Source organism: Zalophus californianus, chromosome 10 (assembly GCF_009762305.2).
Source record: "Zalophus californianus isolate mZalCal1 chromosome 10, mZalCal1.pri.v2, whole genome shotgun sequence".
Lineage (NCBI taxonomy): Eukaryota > Metazoa > Chordata > Mammalia > Carnivora > Otariidae > Zalophus > Zalophus californianus.
Window position 1 is genome coordinate 27702117 of NC_045604.1, and position 23307 is coordinate 27725423.

The 23307-nt window shown below is 50.0% G+C and overlaps 1 protein-coding gene across 1 annotated transcript; it reads right to left on the reverse strand.

Annotated features, from left to right (window-relative positions):
• Positions 1-417: 417 nt before the first annotated feature.
• On the reverse strand, positions 418-22050 carry LOC113932625 (alpha-1,3-mannosyl-glycoprotein 4-beta-N-acetylglucosaminyltransferase-like protein MGAT4E). The gene is made up of 10 exons (XM_027611922.2): positions 21629-22050; positions 20621-21104; positions 19093-19238; positions 18773-18836; positions 15413-15664; positions 14111-14241; positions 13630-13726; positions 11609-12755; positions 7320-7370; positions 418-607 (listed from the first exon to the last, which is right to left on the reverse strand). Exons 6-10 carry the CDS (start codon positions 14234-14236, stop codon positions 418-420), a joined length of 1611 nt encoding a protein of 536 aa, XP_027467723.2. The 5' UTR covers positions 14237-14241; positions 15413-15664; positions 18773-18836; positions 19093-19238; positions 20621-21104; positions 21629-22050.
• Positions 22051-23307: the final 1257 nt, after the last annotated feature.

Genomic DNA, 23307 nt, shown 5'->3' on the forward strand with positions numbered 1-23307 from the left:
CAAGCTTAGAGAAGATGGCCTTTTTTTTTTTTTAATATTTTATTTATTTACAATAAAAAAATGGAAAAAAATATTTATTTGACAGAGACACAGCGAGAGAGGGAACACAAGCAGGGGGAGTGGGAGAGGGAGAAGCAGGCTTCCCGCGGAGCAGGGAGCCCGGTGCGGGGCCCGATCCCAGGACCCTGGGACCATGACCTGAGCCAAAGACAGACGCTTAACAACTGAGCCACCCAGGCGCCCCTAAGATGACCTTTTTGACTGTTGCCAGCTTTAAAACTTTGTGCCCTCCTAAGAATTATTTTGTAGCCTGGATCTGTATCCCCGGAAGGTTTGTAAACACGATTGCTGGTCACCACCCCCCCACTCTTGGTTTCTGATTCGATAGGTCCGGGTGAGGCCCGAGAATTTGCAGTTCTAAGAAGTTCCCAGGTGATGCCGCTTCAAGACCACACTGTTAGGGGACCATTGGCGGGCGGTGGTCCCCAGCCCGGTCCGCATGTTGGAATCCCCTGGGGAGCTTTCACAAACCAATGGCAGGGCTCTACCCTGGAGCTTCTGTCTAACTGCTCTTGGATCCACGCTCTGGTATTTTTCTAAAAATCTCCTTAGGTGAAGCAAATGTGCAGCCGGAGTTGAGAGCCAGACTTTCGCAGAAACAGTACAATAAAGGCATCAGTGCAGACTTCTAAGAAAAATTGTTCCTCAATCTGACCTGCATGGCCCAAACGGAATACAGCTTTCAACGAAGGAAAAAACGTGTTCCCTCACTTCCTGAGATTAAGGAATTTGATTTTAAGCTCCTGTCACCCCTTTGGAGCACTTTGTAACTGCCTCTGGTCGCATCATCTCTCCCATGACCGACACAGTGCCACTGGCCCAGAAAGAGGTGGGAATTCAGTCCTCAAAGGGAGGGAGAAGAGGAATCCCTCGTTTCTATGTCCCTGCCTCAAACATCAGCACGGACTTGTGGAGGCTCCCGGCCTCAGCAGACAAACCTCCCCAGGTGCCTTCAGTAACTTGAGGGACTTGAGCCGAAATAACCTAAACCTATGGAGCACCTACTCTGCCCCTGACCTTGACAGAGCAAGCACACATTCGGGAAAGCTCTGGGCTCATGCGCTTCATTCTCTGCGCTTCAGTGACCTCAGACATAAGGTAAATGGGTTCCATCGCACTGAGCTGTAGTGACGAAGGCGCAGGAAGTGCTTGCCACAGGGTCAGACACACACACAGTCATTTGTGTCCCTCCTGATCCCAACCATTTTGTGAAGCAGCATCCCTGTTTTGCAGATGAGGAAACCACTACCGAAATGGATTGGTCCAAGGTCTAACAGCTAGGACGGCATGGCTGGGACCTGGACCTGAACCCACTTGCTGGGAGAGGCCCCGCTCCTTGGTTGGCGAGAGGGATGGGGAGCAGGCGGGAGGTTTGCTGACAGGTGAACCTAATCATCCGCAGAACAGCCCCCCCCCAACCTGGCACTGAGGCGACAGAGTGAACAGGGCAAGTTCTGCTGGGGTCAGGAAAGGGAGAGGAGGGGGAAGATGCAAGTGACCAGAAGTTCAAGTGTTCGTAGGAAGGAGTGAGGGGGACAAGTCAGACCGGCCCTCCCGTTCCTTCTTTCTGCTGGGCCTGCTGTGTCCTGGGGGGTAAGGGGGGCGGTGGGCATGATGTGCCTGCTGCAGACTTCAGGCTAAGGGAGAGTTGAAATGACGTGAAGCTCCCTTAGATTCTAGGATTCTATAGCTTTTTCTTTCAACAGACGATAAAATGCCTACTTTGTACTGTGAAGCCTTGGGACACGGGGGTGAACAAATAGGCACGCGGGGCTATCAGGAAGCACATCCTCTAGGAGCGGGTAGCAGATCTTCAACTGTTCCCCAGCTCCAGCTTGAGGTATGCAAAGAAAGCGGGTAGCAGGAGGCCTGGCCTTGGGCGGGGGGGCAGGGGAGGCTCCTCTGAGGACCCCTCACCGAAGCGGACGACAGAGTTAGCCAGAGGGAGGAGGTCTAGGCCAGGAAACAGGCCACGGGGAAGCTCCAGGTCTAGCACGAGGTCAGGCCCATGGAAAGAACTGCAGGAACCGCGTGGCTGAGGTGGCGGGAGACGAGATCAGTGAGGCAGCTGTAGGCAGTGTTAAAACAGGTTTACCCCAGGAGCTGTGGGGAAGCCCCCGGAGGGTCTGTAAGAGGTAATGTCATGACCCAACATGATGTCTTCCTTGCCTAAAAATTCTGAGCCCTCACACATGCTAATCTCATTTGACTCCCACAGCAACCCTGTGAGGATAATACCTTCATTGACAGATAAGAGAACTTGGGATCACAGAGGTCAAGTGTCTGAGTTCACAGATCTGTCCCACCCCTTTCTCCTTCCTGGACCAGGTAGACACTGCCAGTGCCCAAGTGGACGGATGGTGGGGGCGGGCGGGGATGCTGATGCCTGGGGGGGCGGGGCAGGGAGCCTGGGTGGCCGTCTTGTCTCAGCCCCCTCGGTGATAATAGCTCCGTGATAATAGCTCCGTGGCCGTCACTTCTAAAATAGCCCAACCAGAAGGAGGAGAATCATGCCCTGAGGTGTCCTGGTGGGAAAAATCTGTCCTCCCCACCCACCCAGGGCTGGGCAGACAACACAAAGGAAATGTCCTACCTGCCTGGGCCTGTCCGAGGCTCCCTAGGAGAGGGGAGGAGTTCAGCCCCCGTGGGAGGCCTGATCCTGCCCTGGGGGAAGTGTCAGCAGGGAGCAACTTCCCAGTTTCAAAGGAGCAGGCCCTTGGGAGTCACCGCAGCCTGTGGTCCTCTAGGGCTGGGGATGGGCAGGGAAGAGGCGCCCGGCTGGTCCTCGGCTGAGTGTTAGGCACCTCAGTCTCCTAAAGCCAAGGGAGGGGTAAGCTGATGTGCTCGGAGCGTGCACCATCTGCTCGGGGGAGGGGAATCACATTTTAAGATCTTAGCTAGTAAACAGCTGAACTGAAGCCCACGTTTGGGTGACCCCAAAACTGTGGGCTTCTCGTTGAACCGCATTAACCTGGTAAACAGTTTACTCATTCCCAGGGAGAGCCTCAAAGGCCTCCAGCAGGATGTGAGTTTGGTGCAGGCCCTCACCTCAGGTGTTTAGCCCTCAGTGGGAACTCAAAGGTTTGGACGAGTGAGAAACCCGGCGGGAGGGGGGCCGAGGGGAGGGAGGCAGGGGTCTCATTGCGGGGCCCAGGGGCTGGCGGGCTGCTCCCCAACCCTCCCGGAGTAGTGGGTATCAAGTCTCCCCAGTCTCACCTGGGCACCAGATGCTGTGCTGCCCAACCCGGGCTTGGTAGCAGGAATCTGGCTACCAAAAGACAAATGCCATTCCCCTACAAGGCAATTCGGAGGACACGAAGCAGCTGCTTTGGATAAAGGATGTGGCAGGCATAAAAGGAGCAAAAGAGGCCAGCGAGGGAGACAGCGTGGACTGACCTGGGGGAGCCCAGGAGGGATGGGGGGGCTTGTACTCCCACTTCGCTTCGCTTCCTCCACACCCGCCCCGCAGCCCCACAGCATGACCAAGGTCCCGGGAAGGGAGGACCCACCTTGCACGGGGAGGGTGGGCGGCACTGGCTGGGTTCACTGCGCGGGGCCGGGAGGGGGGGCTTAGGGTTCGCGGACGCTGTGGGCTGAGAGGGCCAGGACCCACAGGAATGGCCATCGGGGGAAGGGCTGGGTGCTGCAGGCAGCTGGGTGGTGACGTCTATGAAGTTTCTTGGCAGCCTTGTCCCTTGGGCCCAGGGGAGGGGGGACCGCCCCAGCACGGCCACCTTTGGCTGCACTCCTACCCCAAGGGCCTCAGCCAGGGTCTGTGTTGTGGCAATGCTGTGGGAACCCAGGTCAATGTCTCTCTCATTTATATTTATATATTTTAATCTGTAAAAGGGAGATCGCTCCTACAGTTGTGCTTCTGAAGATTAAACCAGATAAGGTTTTCCTTCCTATGAGATTTATGAACTAAAGTGACTTTAAAAAGCAAGGGGATTATTCACTCATTCAACAAACACCCACAGAGTTTGGGCAATGGATTTGGAGGTTAAGCAGGAACTCACTGTCCAGACAAATCCAACTCAAGTTGCCCTGGGAGTTCTTTGAAAGGGCCGCCGAGCTGGATCTTGCCAAAGAGGCAGGGGTTAGCCATGCAGAAAAAGAGGGAGGGATTCCAGACTGGGTGGGGAGTGTGTGGGCGACAGGGAGCCAAGGCACACTTGATGGGAACTACAGAATCTTTTTACCCTTTTTTTCTTTGGGTAATTCTAGCAGCGTCTAATGCTCACCCAGCGCTTACCTAAGTACCTACAATATTCTAAGTGCTTCATGTATTTCTCACCCTTAATTCTCACAGCCCTGCTCTTTATTATCCCCATTGTACCTAATGAGAAAACTCGGGTCTGGAGGATAAAGTAACTTCCCAAAGTTGTTCTTCCAGTAAACGACAGCTGGGCTTTGGACCCTGTTAGGCTGACTCTAAAAGCCACAGTTGTAACCACCCACCCTAAGACCTCCTTTTTTTTTTTAAGATTTTATTTATTTATTTGTCAGAGAGAGAGAGCCAGCATGGGGGGGGGGGGGCGCAGAGGGAGAAGCAGGCTCCAGGCTGAGTGAAGAGCCCGATGTGGGACTCAATTTCAGGACCCTGGGATCGTGACCTGAGCCGACACTTAACCTACTGAGCTACCCAGGCCTCCCCATAAAACCTCCTTTTTAAGAAGCCTCCTTACTTTTTTCAACCCTCCAAAACATCCTCTTAAAGCAACATTTCCTTTCCTTAAGAATGTCACCCCTCAGGGCACCTGGCTGGCTCAGTCCTAGAGCATGGAACTCTTGATCTCGGGGTCGTGAGTTCAAGCCCCACGATGGTGTAGAGATTACTTAAAAAAATGTTTTTTTAAATGTCACCCCTCATCTTCCTCTCATGCAAAATCCCAGTTCCTTTAGCTTTTTGTAAGAGGGTTTCTGGCTTGTGAGAGGCCAGAGTAAGGTTAGCAGGACATGGAAAGAAGACTTGGAGGGATGTGTTTAGGAAGGGACTGGGGCCTAGAATGAACTCAAAATCTGACCTAAAGCTCTGCATCTCACCGATCCCAAAAAGCCCCAGCAAGGAGTTGGAGAACAAGAGCAGAATTTGGGCTCAAAGAAGCATCTTGGTTTCTCATAGCCAAGGCTGATCTTAGAGTTCACTTCCCCCCACAGAAGATTAAGGCAACTTTGATCAGTGACTTTCTTGGCTTCCCCTGCCCTAACCCTCACTTGAAACAGGGAGCAGAGCATTCACTTTAAGAGACAAGGAGGGGGGCGCCTGGGTGGCTCAGTCGGTTAAGCACCTTTGGCTCAGGTCACGATCATCTCAGGCTCCCTCCTCAGCTGGGAGTCTGCTTCTCCCTCTGCCCCTCCCCCTGCACTTGCTTTCTCTTTCTCTCTCTCTCTCTCTCAAATAAATAAATAAAAATCTTTAAAAAATTAAAAAAGAGAGACAAAGAATGTTCCAGAGAAGGAGGTGGTGGGGAAGGTAGGCCTATAATGCTCAATCAGACACACGGCAGCCACAAGCCCCACACCCTCCAAACCTTCGCCGGGACTTCTCTTTAAAAAGAGGTCTGAGGAAGCACATCATTCTCAGTACTCATCACCAGAGCCCCTGTAATCATTCCCCAGTGATGTGGGTTGCTTTCTTTCCTAACTGCATTTCATCTGCCAACCCCATAATGACTCACCTCATCATTTGCCTTTACCATTCAGCTACTTCAAGGTAGGACCCCACAACCCAGCACATGGGAAGGAGGCCAGTCTCGGGGAGCTGGCACGCCCACGCTGGGGTCTGTGACTTTGACCCACATTGCAGCTTCGTTCAGTCACACCCAGCCAGGACCTGGCCTGAGCTACACCCTAAATCCTAAACTGTAGCAATCCCTTTCAGTTCCTCAACCTTTGGATACCCTAATCCATAAGGACAGGGCTTCCTTTTGAATTATGACACTCATTGTAAATCATTAGATGGCTTATCCTAAATGGCTCGGTTCTTCAGGAGGACATTAAGCCCCAAATAGGGTGGGGGAGTCAATAGGAGGATGACGTCAGCCTCTGAAAGTGGAGCTAATGAATGGAACAGATCAATTCCGCCATCTCTGCAGACTAATCCGTGCTCAAAGATGGTTTGCGTTACTGATAGAGGTGAGGGTGTGTCCTGAGAATCCATCTAGCGACTAGTGCTTCTGAAGTGAAAATGATTGCCAGAGAGTATCCAAGAAGTCGTAACCTAATCAAGGGTGTTGTAACCTGAGCTACAACTGGTAACCTGGGAAAGCCTCCCCAGACCGGAGCAGAGTCATCGCTCGTTATGTTCTAAAATTGTGTTTTTAGGGGCGCCTGGGGGGCTCAGTGAAGCGCCTCCCCTCGGCTCGGGTCATGATCCCAGGGTCCTGGGCTCGAGCCCCGCATCGGGCTCCCTGCTTAGCGGGAAGCCTGCTTTTCCCTCTCCCTCTGCCTGCCGCTCCCCCTGCTTGTGCTCTCTTTCTCTCTGTGTCAAATAAATAAATAAAATCTCTAACAAATAATAATAAAAATAAAATTGTGTTTTTATATCTTTTGAATTAGTCACCAGCACTTTAAAAATTGAGAGGTCTAGGGGCTTAGTCGGTAGAACATGAAACTCCTGATCTCAGGATCATGAGTTCGAGCCCCACATTGGGTGTAGAGCTTACTTTAAAACCTTAAAAAATAAAATAAAAAATTGAGCAGTCTAACATAAAAATTGGGATTTCCATCTTCTCCTGAGAAATCGCCAGATCTGGCAACACAGGGCCCACATGCATACAGGGCACCCATCCAGGAAAGCTGAGCAGCCCTTCACATGGGGGTGCAGAGCCCCAGGCCACAGGCCTCACCACTTTCCACCGTCTCCCAGACACCGAGGCTGAGGATAACTCAGGACAACAGCGTTACTCCTGGGTTCTTACCCCAGGCTTTGCTTCACCCACCCATGTTACCTCAGGGTCCCAGTGACACAGGAATAAGGCCCAGCCGCTGTCCAAGGAGAAGGTGCCCTGATAAGATCTTAGTCCCCTTCCTTGGCTTATTCACTTACACTTTCTGCCTGGAATACCCTTCCCTCCACTTCCCTGCCTGAGAAATACCTCATCCGTTTGCCTGTCACCTCCTCTGTGAAACTGTCCCTCATGGCTTCAGGCACGGTCACGCCCTCGCTCCACTGTGCCCCCTGAATTCTGGATTTTAGTTGTCCCTCACACTAGACCAGGAGCTCTTTAAGCCAGAGTCTACAGCCTCTTACCTCTTACCCTGGTGCCCAGGGCCCGACATAGAATGCTCCTTGGCTCGTAGAGGTCACTCTGCGGAAAAGTTTGAACGTGAGCCGAAGTGATAGGTCTATACTGGGGTGGACATGAACATAGAAAATCACAGAGGTTGAAGCACTTTGGGTGGAGAAGGTGCAAGATTTGGTAAAAGCATTTTAAACAAGCCATTCCAGCTGGTTCTGATGCAAGTGGTTCATAGACCACTTTTTTAAAACACTGTTTTAAGATTTTGAGTTTATGTATGTAAGGTAACCATGGCCAGAAATAGACGTCTTTGGAGGGGTGTACTGGCTTTTAGCAAGCTAAAGAATTTGGTTTTAGACATGTTGAGCTCGAGATGACAGTGGAAGAGCCAAGTGGAGGGTACCCATCATCGGCTGGAGAGAAGACACTGAGGCTCCCACTGGAGACCTCAGAGGATGCTGCTGACTTAGGTAGCACCTGAAACCTCCTCCAGGCGACTCTGAGCGTGACTGAGAAATTGGAGAAAGAAGATATAGATGATGAAGAGTAAAGGGCCTTGGAATATTCCCATGTTTAGGGATGGGCGGAGGAAACTGTCAATGACAGGGATCACGAGGCAGAGAGGCATGTGGAAATACAGACTGGTGTAGGATTTGTGGAAGAAAGGTGGGAAAGAGAAGGGAAGAGGGAAGTGTCATTTATTATTATCTATTATATGCCAGGTGCTGAGATGGACACGTGGCCATATTTCCTTGTTTAATTCTAACTGGATTCTCCATTTTGACCCCCTTCGGAGTAGTCTGCACAGCAGTAGTGATCTTTCCAAAGCACAGCACAGGTCATTTTGCTCTCCTTAAAACTGTTCCTGCATTCCCTGTTGCCATCAGGGTAGTCGAAACCCCTTCATGTACTTCTACAGTTGTTGTTGTTGTTGTTGTTTTTTAAGATTTTATTTATTTATTTGAGAGAGAGAAAGAGAGAGAGAGCACGAGAGGGGGGAGGGTCAGAGGGAGAAGCAGATTCCCCACCGAGCAGGGAGCCCGATGCGGGACTCGATCCCGGGACTCCAGGATCATGACCTGAGCCGAAGGCAGTCGCCCAACCAACTGAGCCACCCAGGCACCCTTGTTGTTGTTTTTTTAAATAACTGCTTTATGGAGATTTAACTCATATACCATAAAATTCACTTTTTTTTTTTTTTTTTTTTTGAGAAAGAGAGAGAGAGCACAAGCAAGGGTTGGGGCAGAGGGAGAGGGAGAGAGAGAATCTCAAGCAAGGTCTATGCTCAGCATGGAGCCCAATGCAGGGACTCGATCCCACAACCCTGAGATCATGACCTGAGCTGAAATCAAGAGTCAGATGCTTAACTGACTGAGCCACCTGGGCTCCCCAAGTTCACCTTTTAAAGTACACAATTCAATAGTTTTTAGTATATTCACAGAGTTGTGCAACCATTACCACAATCAATTTTAGAACCTTTTTTTTGTTTTAATTTGTCAGAGAGAGAGAGAGAGCACAAGCAGAGGGAGCAGGCAGAGGGAGAAGCAGGCTCCCCGCTGAGCAAAGAGCCTCATGTGGGACTTGATCCCAGGGCCCTGGGATCATGGCCGGAGCCGAAGGCAGATGCTTAACCCACTGAGCCACGCAGGCACCCTGAACTTATAACCTTAAGATCAAGAGTTGCACACTCTACTGACTGAGCTAGCCAGGTGCCCCTAATTTTAGGACAGCCCCTAATTTAGGACATTTTCATCACTATAAAAGACACCCATTAGAAGTCATTTTCTTTCTTTTTTTTTTTTTTTTTTAAGATTTACTAATTTGAGGGGTGCCTGGGTGGCTCAGTCATTAAGAGTCTGCCTTCGGCTAGGTCATGATCCCAGGGTCCTGGGATCGAGCCCCATATGGGGCCCCCTGCTCCGCGGGAAGCCTGCTTCTCCCTCTCCCACTCCCCCTGCTTGTGTTCCCTCTCTCACTGTGTCTCTCTCTGTCAAATAAATAAATAAAATCTTTAAAAAAAAAGAAGATTTATTAATTTGAGAGAGTGAGAGTGTGCAAGCGGGGGAAGGGGCAGAGGGAAAGGGAGAGGGAAAGAATGCCAAGCAGACTCCCTCCTGAGCAGAGAGCCCAATGTGGGGCTCCATCTCACCACCCTGAGATCATGACCTGAGCCGAAATCAAGCATTGGGCACTTAACTGACTGAGCCACCCAGGCGCCCCTAGACGTCATTGTCCATTTCCCTTTTTCTTAGCCCTGGCTATTAATCTACTTCGGTTTCTATGGATTTGCTTAGTCTAGACATTTCCTATATATGGAATCCTATGATATGTGGCCTTTTGTGACCGATTTCTTCCATGTAGCATATATCAGTACTCCATTCGTTTTTATGGCCAACTACTGTTTCATTGTATGGATATATACTTCAAACATGTAAATTGTTTTCACTTTTTGGTCATTATGATACTGCTATGAACATTCATCTTAGCATGGATATAAGTTTCATTTTCCTGAGTATAGACCTAGGAGTGGAATTGCTGGATCACACGGTAATCTGTTGAACATTTTGAGGAACTGCTAAACACTTTCCCACTTGATCGTGTCCTGTGAAGTACAAAAGTTTTTGATTTTGATAAAGTCCAATTATCTATTCTTTGATTGTTGATGCTGTTGGTGTCATATCCTAATATACCATTGCCTAATCCAAGGTCACAGTGATTTACACCTTATATTTTCCTCTACGAATTTTTTAGTGTTTGCTCTTACATTTAGGTCTATGATCCATTTGGGGTCAATTTTTTATATGGTGTGAAGTAGGGGTCTAACTTCATTCTTTTGCATGTAGATATTCGGTTGTTCCAACACCATTTGTTGAAAAGACTCTTCTTTCACCCATTGAATTGTCTGTGGTCCTTCTCAAGCTGGTCCTCTCTTCTGTGGCTTCATCTTCTGCCCCATCCCTTCTCCAGCTTGCACTCCATCTCCTGTCCCTCTAAATGGTTTGTGTTTTCCCAAATGAACCATGTCCTTTCTCACCTCTGGCCTACTTCTCGGCATGCTGTTTCTTTTACTGGAAAAAGCTCCCCGACCTTCTTCCCACATTACCTAGATATCTTCTCTAATTATCGTCAGGTCTAGGCTTAGATACCATATTTTCCAAGAAGCCTTTCCTAAGCCCCCAAGAATATTTTAGGAAGAGCAGGTCTGGGGCACCTGGGTGGCTCAGTTGGTTAAGCGACTGCCTTCGGCTCAGGTCATGATCCCGGAGTCCCAGGATCGAGTCCCGCATCAGGCTCCCTGCTCAGCGAGGAGCCTGCTTCTCCCTCTGACCCTCCCCCCTCTCATGCTCTCTCTCTCTCTATCTCATTCTCGCTCTCTCAAATAAATAAAATCTTTAAAAAAAAAAAAAAAAGAGCAGGTCTGTGCTTCCAAAAGACCACGTACTTAACCCTGACAGGGGCTTTTTTTGTGTGCCTGGCACATAGTAGGCACTCGATAAGTATCTGAGGAATGAATGAATCCCAGAAGTCAAGGAAGAAGGCTGTTTCAAGAAGGAACGCTTGTTAGTATTGTGTATTGCTGCAGAGTTTAGGGGAATGAGCTCTGAAAAAATGCAACTGGGTTTTGACTACTTTTGTCACTACAAATAGGGAAGAGTTTCAGTAGTATTGTGGATGTAGAAGCCAGTGGGGGAGTTAAGGAGTGAATTGCTGATGAGAAAGTGAAGTTTTAATTACAAATTACTTATGTCCAAGTTTTGTTTGTGAGGAAAGGATAAAATAGACGGGCACTATGAAACAGCTTAAAGGGATAGAGTTAAGGGTTTAGTTTTATTGCTATCAGTCCATCTGCCGCTTTCCTGAATTTCAGAGAATTTGACTTCTAATGAGAGTCACTTTCTTGCCTTCTTATATCAATTTTAGGGACACCCCAGGATTTCCCCATTTACCCTCCTACTACCACATTACATTCCCCCCACCTCTGACTATGTGTCAACATGGGAGTGTGTATATGTACACCCTCTGTGCTGATCTCAGCATCCCAAAAATCTAACCATTCTGGGATTGACCAAGGCCTTTCCCCAAGTTGGGTTAAGCTATATCTGCTCCCAGAAAAAGATATCCTATAAGAATCACTTGTCTGGGTAGAAAAAGGAAGGAACCGGTCTCTTAACATCATGGTGGCACCAAAGGAACCATAGAGTCTTCTCTCTCCGCCCCTCATTCCCTGACATCTCCCCTATGTCAGTCAGATAGGCTGGAATGGAATGGCTTCAAGACTTTAATTTTTTACACTGTTACTGATTTACCTCCAACTCCGAGCTGCTTCCATATCTTTGGCATTTTGCTCCCAGAGGTAAATGTGCCTGATTATAAGACCGCCAACCTGATCAGCCTTCACCACCAGCCTTACACAGCTCACATTGTGCCCCATCCTTTTCAGAAATATCTCCTGATTTATCTGCCCTTCGAAGAGATGGCCCAGCAAGGTGAAGCTGGTACAGTATTGAGGCATTCCCTCGGGGTCGTAGCCCAGCTCCACTTGCCCCTTCTTCAGGGCGTACTTTCCATCCACGATGGTGCCTGTCAGTACTTGCACTTTGCTCAAGTTCGCCGGATGGTTCAAAATGACTGTCAGGTGGTTCCCTGCACTAACATTGTGGGTCCAGAAGAATGACTCGTCCAGGGTGTAGGCTTCCCAGGGGAAATGAACATCAAAAACCTTCATATCCGTGAAAATGGCTCCAGGTGGGTTGTCAGGAACATAGGGGTTCTTTTTCTGAACTGGTGTGGCCTTCTGGGTGTCGTTAGAGATGTGGTAGGAGAACCTGTGGTAGAAAAGGAAAGGTCTGCAGATGATTGGGTTTTTCTGAGCTAGGAGGGTACGGAAGTGGGGGATCAGCCTGTCAAGGGGCTTCTCCTTGTAGAAAAGGAGTAAGAAATGGGCCAGGAGTGGGAGGTCCTTGCTGTGGAAGAGTTTGCCAAGGATGCCCATATTAGAGAACTCCAGTAGCACCCATGGGTTGGACCTCATGGTGTTCACCTTCCAATGAATGTGGGTGATAAAGTTGGGGGCAGAAAAGACATTGTCCTCCAGTAACAGGAAGTATTCAGAGAGCCTTGTGGCAAAGCTCATGAGGAAGGCGTGATCTATATTCTGCTTAGAGTAGAATTCCCCATGATGGGCCTCCTTCCTCATGTCATCCATGGAGGGGTAGGCATCAGGCGGAGCATGGATCAGTAGCAGCTGCCCTGCCAAGATCTGTGGGCTGAAGAGGGTTGAAATATGGAGAACGGTTTCTCTGAGCCTGACGAGGTCAGAATGTGCCAGGTGGACCAGCACCGTGAGACGTTTCTGCTCAATCTTAGAGGAAGCACGGAACAGAGAGACCAATGTGTACAAGAGGCTTCTTTGATCTGGTTGTGGCACTGAGGAGATGCCCACTGTCAGCCATGCTAAGGAGAGGCCAAAGAGGGACAATTGTCAGTGTACACTGGGTTGGTGGTAAAGGTGGTCAGAGGGCTAGGGGTTGGGATGCTCTCTGGGACCTTCTCTGTTTCTTTCTCTCCTCTCCTATTTCTATTCCATGCTCTCTTTTGGTAGAGGGGATGCTTAGATAATTGCGAACCAGAATGTGGTCCTTAGTCCAGTAACATCAGTCTCATCTGAAAGCTTATTAGAAATGCAGAATCTGGGTTCCTAGATAAACAGAATCTGCATTTTAACAGTATCACCAAGAACTTAATGTGCATGTTTAAGTTTGAAAAGCACTAAGCTAGGTGATACTGAGTCCCCGTGGGTCCCTTTGTGTCTTCTTTGAGCCAGAATTTTGTAGCACATGGCTTAGGTGCTCAGTAAGTATTAGCTAATATTATAGATATTATCATTCTTTTTGTTTTATCCAGTTCATCTTCCCAAAGCTCACCTTTAGGTGAAAGGAAAAGCAGTTCTTCATAAGTCAGGAACCCCAGGTTCCTGTCCCAGTTCTGCCACTGACTGTGTGAACTTGGGCAAGTCCCTTCCCTCCGGAGCTTAGATCCTGATCCACAAAACTCGGGGATTTGGACTATGACTCTAAGGCCCCTTCTAACCCAGATGTTCTCTAAACCAGCAATTCTGCTTTCCTGTAACAATTATCTTTTCCCTTCTTCTTCTTCATTCCTGTTATATAAATGTCATGGTGGGGAGAGACTTGTCTGTCAGATTCAAATGTTCCTGGGCACAGCCCTGCCTTTTCTCTCTCCCTTCTTTCTTTCCTTCCCAACTACCTTACTTCTCTTGATGTTCCTACTTTCCCTAGGATCCCCCATTCTCCTCCTTGGAACTCACTTTTTCTTCTCTGCTGAATTGTTTTAAAATATTCGAAGGTAAGATTCTGCCAGTCTTCTAATGGTCTCGGGTCTTTCCTTTTGTCATAATTGTCCTCCTAGAGCATTGACAAAAGGCAAAACATGTACCTCCTTTCATAAAAAGAATAGGGTTTAGCCCCTAGAGCCTTCTCATAAGCTTTTCCAGGAAAGAGAGGGAATGGATCACCCTCCCCAGAGTGAGCCCAGCACATTCGCAGGATGTCTGACCACTGGCCAAAGTATGGAGGGCTCCAGCTCTATTTGCTCTCTTCCTTACCTTAACAAATGTTGGGGGTGGGAGAGCAGCTTCTTTATGGACCGACGGGTCCAAGTTCATATCCCAACTCCCTTTGGAGCTTCCTGCTCTCAGGTGAAAAGGTACAGGTGCTTTGAGAAACTACCTGTTCACACCATTCCCACCCTACATCCTCAGTTCCCACACGGAGAGCAAGGGTTGCTACCTGGCCTTTGATAGCCATCACGTTTTGATCATCTTCAATTTCCTCGGGGACTTTCAAAGTGATGAAGAGCCACAGGAATCCGATGCCCACAGACGTTATGAAGCAGCGCCTGACGGGACACCGCATGGTGTCTGTGGGGCGTGGTTCCTGTAGCAAGAAGTCAACATGGACAGCAGCTGGGCACTCTCGCCATTTGTCCATGCCTAGAACTTCTTCGTCCTGTGGAAGCTTTCCCCCACACAATCCCCCATATTCTATCCTTCCTCCTCCTCGTTGTTAACTTATTTCCAAAGCCTGCCTTTTTATCTGAGCTGGGAACCCGATGGAATATAATAGCCTTATTCCCTAACTAAAGAAAGAATATCACCTGCCCTGTGAATTCTGCTGCCTTCTCTTTATAGGTTTGTTCGGAGATTCAGCTTTCCCAAAGTTTTCCCTTCTCGAAATGATGAAGGTCAGCTGGGGCTTCAGTGATGAACCCTTTGATCTTGGAGAACAGATGCTACCACCTACCCTTGCTATTTTAAAAAGCAGTCAGTTTATTAAAATAGCTGAACTTGAAGTATTGCTAAATGCTAGGCAATTTGGTGCCTTTCTTACCTTTTAATAAAGGATATCCTTAATTTATTCCCATCTTTAATCCTACTCACATACCTTGATCAGAACATGATTCTGTTAGAGTGAAAAAAAAATTCTTTTGTCAATGTTGGGCTTTGGACTTCAGGCTAATTCAGCCTCAAAAGCACTTGTCTACCACTTTCTTCCTCTGTTTCAGTGTCTTTTCTCTAGTGAGAATGTTTCCCTGATTGTTTCTAAATGATCAGAGGAAAGGCTTTAATATGCCTCGTCACCTGCTCTTGATTCTTTCCCTCTATGTTCAGTACACAAAAGAAAAGAAATGGTAGTCGGTAATTTTTATGTTCCTGAGGCTGTAATATTCTCGAATCTCCCTGTTTTCTGGATCCTTGCCAGTGCAGGGTTTCCACAGAGGTTAACGTGCTTCTCTCCCTTAACTATTTAGCTTTTTGGTAAGAGTTTATTTTATTTTATTTTGTTTTATTTATTTATTTGACAGAGAGAGACAGCTAAAGCAGGAACCCAAGCAGGGGTAGGGGAGAGGGAGAAGCGGGCCTCCTGCCAAGCAGGGAGCCCGATGTGGGGCTCGATCCCAGGACCCTGGGATCATGACCTGAGCTGAAGGCAGACGCTTCACGACTGAGCCACCCAGGCACCCCTTTGGTAAGAGTCTAAATGTAAAACTTATACATGGTAGGAAGGCTTCACAGAGTAAACTTTTCTTACCTGGTTTCCTTAAGCCAAGACTTCAAATCACTTAGGTGATTCAGATACAAACCACTTGATGTCAAAGAGATCGGCTTCTTTTCTCCAGAACGTAAATACAAGGATACATATCCGGATTAAAAGGCTTTCCAGTGACAGCTGATGGAGTTCACTGCCACAGCCATAGCTCCGTTCTCCTCTGCCCCTCCTGGGTCACTTACCAGTCACGGCCGGAGGACCGCCCTCTTGTAGCTCTCTGAGTTCCACAGACGTCTGGAAGAGGCAGGAGAGAGGAAGAGAGAGCTGGGGTGCAGGGACCAATCACTCCAGGCGCAATGACAGAGAGGCTGAGGCCAGCAAAGCAAGTCTTCTAGCTTTGAGCCAAGACCCCTCTGTGATGTTGCTCCTGTTCCCCCTCCACCTTACTGCCCCACCATCAGGGCAGGTACAGGACTTACTAGGGCGCGGGTGCGCGCTTCAGAACTGGGAGCTAATATTCATTCCAAAGACCAGCATCGGCATCTTTTAACAGAAAAGAGATGCCAAGAACTATCAAACCTCCCCACCGCCATGCCCTCCACTTCCCTGAACCTGAGCACCATACTCCCCTCTTCCAGTGGTTGTGCCCTGACTCCCACCCCCTCTCACCGCCTCAGGTGCTTCACCCCTGCCACAACCCTCTTTCTCTTCTGCATTACTCTCTTTCTCCCTCTCTGCTGGACTGTTCCCGACATCTTGACAAGGAGCTCCCCTCTGTCCGGGTGGGAAAGAAGGCAAAAAGCAAGATCCCGCTCTAAATTCATGGTCTCTCTGAATCCTGCCCATTCCTTTGCAACCCTAGCACGGCAAAACTCCTTGAAAGCCTTGCCTCTATTATGTTGCCCCACTTCGTGATGTTTTCTTTCCTCTTATTCAACCTCTCTGCAACTTTTTTTTTCATATTTTATTTATTTGACAGAGAGAGACAGAGCGAGAGCAGGAACACAAGCAGGGGGAGTGGGAGAGGGAGAAGCAGGCTCCCTGCCGAGCAGAGAGCCCGATGTGGGGCTCGATCCCAGGACCCTGGGATCATGACCTGAGCCGAAGGCAGACGCTTAACGACTGAGCCACCCAGGCGCCCCCTCTTTACAACTTTTGACATGGTTGACTACTGCCTCCTCCTTGAAACACTTTCTTCCCCGACATCATTCTTGCCACACTGATTGTCCTGTCTGTTTCCTTCCTGACTCATCCTCTTCCCAGGCTGTCCTTGTTAGGAGTGTCCTAGGGCTCTGTCCTTGGCTCTCTTCTTCCTACACGCTCTCCCTAGGTGTTCTTACCCAGTCCCATGGCTTTAAGTATGATATATATGTGTGTGTGTGTAACTATATACATATATACGGTCCATGTATATATATTTATAGATGTGTACACATTATTCCATATCTACAGGCTTAAACATATACAAGCCTGTGGGTATATACATACATATACGTACACACTGCTAACCCGGGCTTGATCTTATCTGCAGCTCTGACCCCTTGTTCTGAGCTCCAGATACCTGACTATTGAACGTCTCCGTTTGGATGAATAAGAGGTATCTCAGCTTTAACAGAGTCAAAACAGAACCACAGATTCGACGTACCTCTCCAATCTCTTCCTCCCCGAGTTTTCCCCATCTCAGTCAACAGTACCACCCTTTGCCCATTTACTCAGGGGAAGAATCGACAAGTCATCCTTGATGCCTCTCTCTTTAACACTCTACATTCAATCTAATTAGTTCTGTTACCTTTTCCTTCAAAATGTATCCCCAGCATGACCTTTACTCACCCACCTCTACGGCTACAACATGAGTCTGGGCCACTGCAATGCCTGTCTGGACTATTGTAACCACCTTCTAATTGGCTCCTCACCTCCACCCCTGTTCTCCTGCAATCTATTCTCCATGTGGCAGAGAGACCTTTTACTTATTTCTTTATTTTTTAAAGATTTACTTATTTTAGAGAGAGAGTGTGTGTGGCAGGTGGCAGGGAGCAGAGGGAGAGGGAGAGAGAATCCCAAGCAGAGTCCCCGCTGAGCCGGGAGCCTGACTTAGGGCTCAGTCCCACCACCCCGAGATCATGACCTGAGCCGAAATCAAGAGTTGGACACTCAACTGACTGAGCTACCCAAGCGCCCCCAGAGAGACCTTTTAAAATTGTAAATCAAATGCTATCCCTTCCTGGTCTACAGTTCTCCAAAGGCTTGCTGTTGAAAGTAAGATGAAATCCAAACTCCAGAATCCAAACTCCGGACCATGGCCTACAAGATCCTGTCTGGTCTAGCCCTCTGCCTGCCTCTGACTTCATCTCCCCCTACCCGCTGGCTTTTTTGGGGGGAGGGGTGTCATCCCTTGGATAATCCTAGCTTTTTGTCTCTGTATATGGTACTCTTCCTCTTGGAGCTATTCTCTGTAGACTTTCCAAGCTTCCCAACGTTCAGATTTGAGCCAGATGTTCTTCCTGCCTCAGGTCACTGTGCCTACAGTACCTACTCACCACCTCTCCCACCCAGCCTCCCATCACTCTATCATGTGTTCTGTTTTCTTTAGCATTTATTTGTGCCAGAAGCTGTCCTACCCATAGGTGTTTATTGTCCATCTCTATCCACTGGACTAGAGCATAAGCTCTTGAAGGGCAGGGACTTTGTTTTATTCAATGCTATGTTTACAGTGCTTTTCCTGGTAGTTGGGCTGGAGAACATGCTCCACAAGTACTTATTAGCTCACTAATTATCAGGCATTGTGTGATAATGGTGAAGGATCATGTATTTTTTCAATAAACACTGTGCTAGGTGCCAGGACCGTGCAGTATGCCAGAGAAGGGCAATGTGTGGCTGATGGGTAAGAGCGCCGGTTCTGGACTCAGACAGCCTGGCAGAATCTGGTTCTGCTAAACTTATTGGCTGTGTAAACTTAGCTAAATGACTCAGCCTCTCTGAACCCCAATTCCTCATCTAGAAAATGAAGATAATCGTGCCTATTCTCAAGAGTTCTTATGAGGATTTTGAGATCATTCACACAAAAATGCCTAGCACATAGCTAGCATTCAGTAAACGTTAGCTTGTTTATTATAAGGAACACCTACCGTTTTCAACCATGACAGCACTGTCATTTATTTATTTATAGAGTGAGGGAGGGGCAGAAAGAATCCTAAGCAGGCTCCATGCCCAGTGCAGAGCCCGACGCGGGACTCGATCTCACGACCGAGATCATGACCAGAGCCAAAATCAAGAGTCGGATGCTTAACCAACTGAGCCACCCAGGCGCCCCAACGTGGTCGGTCTTCTTTTCCCTCACATTTGGGAGAGCCATCTTACTTTAATTCCTAAACCTTCACCCCAGTTTTCCTTTTAGATTCTTACACTGATGCACAGCACTTTGAGGACCTTTCCGTATCTTGTCATTTGATTTCCACTTCTCTGAGGGCTTTAGAGGAGGCAAAAAATGGAGGGAGGGGGAAAATAAATATTGAAAAGCACTGACACCAGGTCCCTCATTAGCACTGCAGTTATGGGTAGGCCATCTATGACACCGACACCGTGACTGCTGCCAAGGTACGTGCTGGGTGTGGGCTCCGGACTTGGCTGGAAGTCAGAGTTCTCTAAGCCTGGGAAAGTGAACCTGACCCACGGGATAGGGATGGGGCAGGAGCCCCCCTCCATTCCAACAGTTCTCTGGGTACCTCAGCGAGTGCTCCCTTGGCAACCTTTGTTCTTTCTGAAGGTCTGAAGTTCATCATTCCACGGGCATCTCCAGGGCAGGTGGCCCCACACAGCACACAGTGATCACAAGCTCATTTGATTGGCCCACACACTGTTTTTTAAAAATCTGTTTGAAGATCAAATATTTATTTATTTATTATTATTTTTTTAAAAGATTTTATTTATTTATTTGATGAAGAGAGTGAGAGAGCACAAGCAGGGGGAACAGTAGAGGGAGAGGGAGAAGCAGGCTCCCCACCAAGCAGGGAGCCCAATGCGGGGCTCGATCCTAGGACCCTGGGATCACGACCTGAGCCGAAGGCAGACGCTTAACCATCTGAGCCACCCAGGCGCCCCTTATTTATTATTATTTTTAAAGATTTTATTCATTTATTTGACGGAGAGAGACACAGCGAGAGAGAGAGAGCACAAGCAGGGGGAGTGGGAGAGGGAGAAGCAGGCTTCCTGCTGAGCAGGGAACCCGATGCGGGGCCCGATCCAGGACCCCAGGATCATGACCTGAGCTGAAGGCAGCTGCTTCACCGACTGAGCCACCCAGGTGCCCCTGAAGATTAAATATTTAAACATGAGGGGAGCTTGTATAAAAACCTAGACTTTTGGCTTCTCTGGAAAATTGCAACTTGTTGCCACCCTAGCCTGATGGGTGATCACCTGTTACTTCTGCCCCCCTCGAGGCATATGAGTCCTTGGCCACTGCTCCAAGTCAGGTCTTGGAAGACTGGAAGACTATGTTAGATCCCGGTCTTATACTGGGCACCCATTTGGGCTAAGGTGCTAAAAAGATGAGGCACAAAATCATCCCTGGGGTTGAAGTCTCATGGGCATGGGTAGGAAGAAAATGAATAGAAGGTTGCAGACAAGTGAATGATAAATAATGAAAAACAAACTGAAGAGGGAAGAGACGATGACCGATTTTGAATACGATGTGGACAATGTTCTGGAGGACTTACAGAAGACGTGGGGTGGGGTTGGGGGAAGAGACAGTGGCCAAAATTCAAGATTAGATGGGTATGAGTAGAGAAAACTCCCTGCTTGATCTGTATCATCTTGAAAGCTGCCCAAACAGCAGGAAAAACTGAACCGCAGAGCACCCTTTTTCAAATGGAGGGTCACAATCCATTAATGGGTTATACAACCAGCCTTGTGGGTCTCAATCAGCATGGAAGCACGTCACTGTGTGAGGGCGAGTACTGTTTTGTGACACTTGGATTGTTTTGTGAAACTCTTGGGATAGAAACAAAAGTCCTGGAGATCACAGCCGAAGTGTGAAGCCCGGGGAGAGAATGGAAGCCTGTTGGCAGGTGAAGGGGCGGCTGGTGGTGAGAGTCTGTGTTCCGGTTCCTCAGCTCTAGAGAAATCAGCTTGGTGTTTGGGGAAGATCAAAGGCTCTAGAATCACCATTCCAGTCCTGGCTCTTTTATTGGCTCATTAACCTTTCTGGGTCTCAACTCCCCCCCTTGAAAAGCAGTGCCACTAATTGCCACCTACTTCACCGTGTTGATATGTCTGAGAGATTCCGAATTACTCCCAGCCGCTCGCCCTGTCTCATTCATGCTAGCACAGTATTTCTAGTTGGTCACATTTCACCACTTCCTGCCAGGGGAGAGAAGAAAGGGAATTAGCCTCTAGCATTTAGTGTGTGTGTCTGACCCTGTGCTGGTCACTCAACCGGATTTGGCGGAACACTGTGCATTTCAAATGAGCATGGTAGATTGGGTAGTGCTCCCTGAAGTTCTGACATAATTCTTGTAGAAGTCATTTTCTTCCTGTTGGAAGACTTTCATCCCGGGTATAGAGAATTCCAAACATTCCAACTATCCAAGGCCATACAGTGTGCTGAGGGGGACGCCTCCGTCCAGAGACCTGAGTTGGGGGCGGTGGCGCTGCAGGATGAACAGGGAACATGAGTCTCCCTCTCTGCCTTTCCGCTTCTCTTCTCAGCACAAGGTTGTTCCACAGGAGTCCAGGGCCTCTGAAGTGGTCCAACCAGAAAAGGAGGAAACACCCTGAAGCTGTAGTGAGGCTACCTCTGCCCCTCCCCACCCCTACGGGCAGGGCTGGCCACACCGTGGGAACTGCCCCACTTGCCAGTGTCTGTTGGAGGCTCCCTGGGAAGGGGGCCCGGACGAGGGTCAACCAAAGCCCTGAACCCTGGATCCCCATGGGCTGAGTCAGCAGAGAAGGGATCCCAGGACTGGAGAGGAAAAGGAGGTGGGGAGGGGGAAGAGGTATTTAGTTATCAGGTGTCTCCCCAGGATCCAGACCCAGCTTCCCCGGAGAAAGAAGCCCAGAGATGAGACCCTTGTCATGGGGTGAGCTGATGCAAAGAGACATCCCCCATAGCTGGGGGTAGGGCAGAGTAGAGAGCAAAGAAGCCCCACACGAGAGACAAGTCCAGTAGAGGAGAAGGGGTTGCTGGTTCCAGGGAAATGTACAGGGCAGGGAATGGGGCAAGATGGATTTATCCCACTACGTGGGCCCCCACCCCGCACATACTGATCTATTGTGAGATCTTTTCCTGCTTCCCCTGGGCAGCCAGATTCTTCTCTCCAGTCCAAAGCTGCATCCTCAGCCAGTCGGAGCCACAGACGCTCAAGGCCTTTTCCCTTCGCCTTCAACAAATATTTGTGGATTTTCTACCACGTGCCTGGTGCCAGCGCTAGAGACCATTACTCCTTCCCTCCAGCGGCTTCCAGCCTGGAGGAGAGCCACGAATAGGGAAAGAGGACAGTGTTAAAGACAAATACCGAGTTATGAGTGCAGTAGGAGATAGTAACGAGACGCTGAGGGAGTACACCAAGTAAATAAAACAGGCAGGCCAAAGAGGCTGCAGCTCATCTCAAGATCTCAGGGTTTGTGGGTTTTCACAGGGGACATCTGACACCAAACATTCCAGGACACCCAAAGTGGTGGGAGAAGGGGAGGGATGGCACTGCGTTGGCGGAGGCGCTGAGACGGACTGTGAAGAGGCTGAGAGGGAAGGCCCGTGCAGTGGGGAAATCGGGGGAAAGGAGAAAGAGGAGACGATCACCAGGGCTGGGAAGGGAAGGGTGGTGGTCGAAGGGGTGCAGTACTTGGAGGGCGCAGATACCGGAGGTCCCGGCGCAAGGCAGGCGCACCGCCGACACCGGGAGCCCTGGCAAGTGGTCGGAGGCGGCGGGCGGCTGAGGGGGTGGAGAGCGGCCCCTACACGTGCGCTACGTGCTGCGCGGGCCGCCGCCCCCTCCCTGGCTGCTGGGGAGTCGGGCCTGCCCCTCATCCCGGAGCCCAGTCCCCCGGCAATGCGCTGGGGACTGGCGGCGGGGGTGGGGGGGTTGGGGGGGTGGGGGAGAGGAAAGTCGCTCCCCCAGTTTGCAACCCTGGAGCGCGGTCGTCCGATAGAGGCGACCGGAAGGAACGCGGGGAGAGCCTCATCACCAGGCGGGCGGATCTAGGGGCGAAGGCTGCAGATCTGGGGCGCAGGCCGGGGGGCGGGGTAGGATCGCGCAGGTTCGGGGAGTGAGGCCTGGGGAACAAGGGAGCCGGCTGAGGATGGAGGCCCTTAGGAATGTGTCCAAAGGCCCTGGGGCTGCACGAATAGGGGTGGTTTGGGGGACGGAGGCCCGGGTGGGGCGGAGTGTTGTCCAAGAGTAAGGAGGGGGTTCCTGGAGACGTGGCACTCCGAGCGGGGCTTGGTTCCGCTTCGGCAGCCTGGGTTCCGACCCTGCTCTCCCCCGGGAAGCCAGACCGAACCCCGCCCAGGCCTCGTACCCGGGCCTCTGGGAGCTCCAGCCCAGGGACCTTCGGGCCGGGGTTGCCCAGGTCCGGCCTCTGGGGCGTCCGGCCAGCCCCAGACGAGACAATGCGGCCCGGGCCCCGCCCCCGGAGGCTGATGCGGCCCCGGCCGCGGCCAATCACCGCCTGTGGCTAGGCTCTTTAAAAAAAGAAGAGCCGGCCGCGGTGTGGCTGTCAGCTGGGGAGGGATCCCTCCGCCCATGTAAACACACATCATAAAGGGCAAGGGAAGCGTCTTCTGCGGGGCGCGGGGGGGAGTTGTCGCCTTCCCGGAGAGCTTTCTGGGTCCCTAGGTTCCCCTCACTACCCTGGCAACCGCCCCCTCCCTCAACGTCACATCGGGTCCGTGGGGAGCCAAACAGCTGCTGCCAGATCTGGGAGCAACAGAATCTCATCACTTA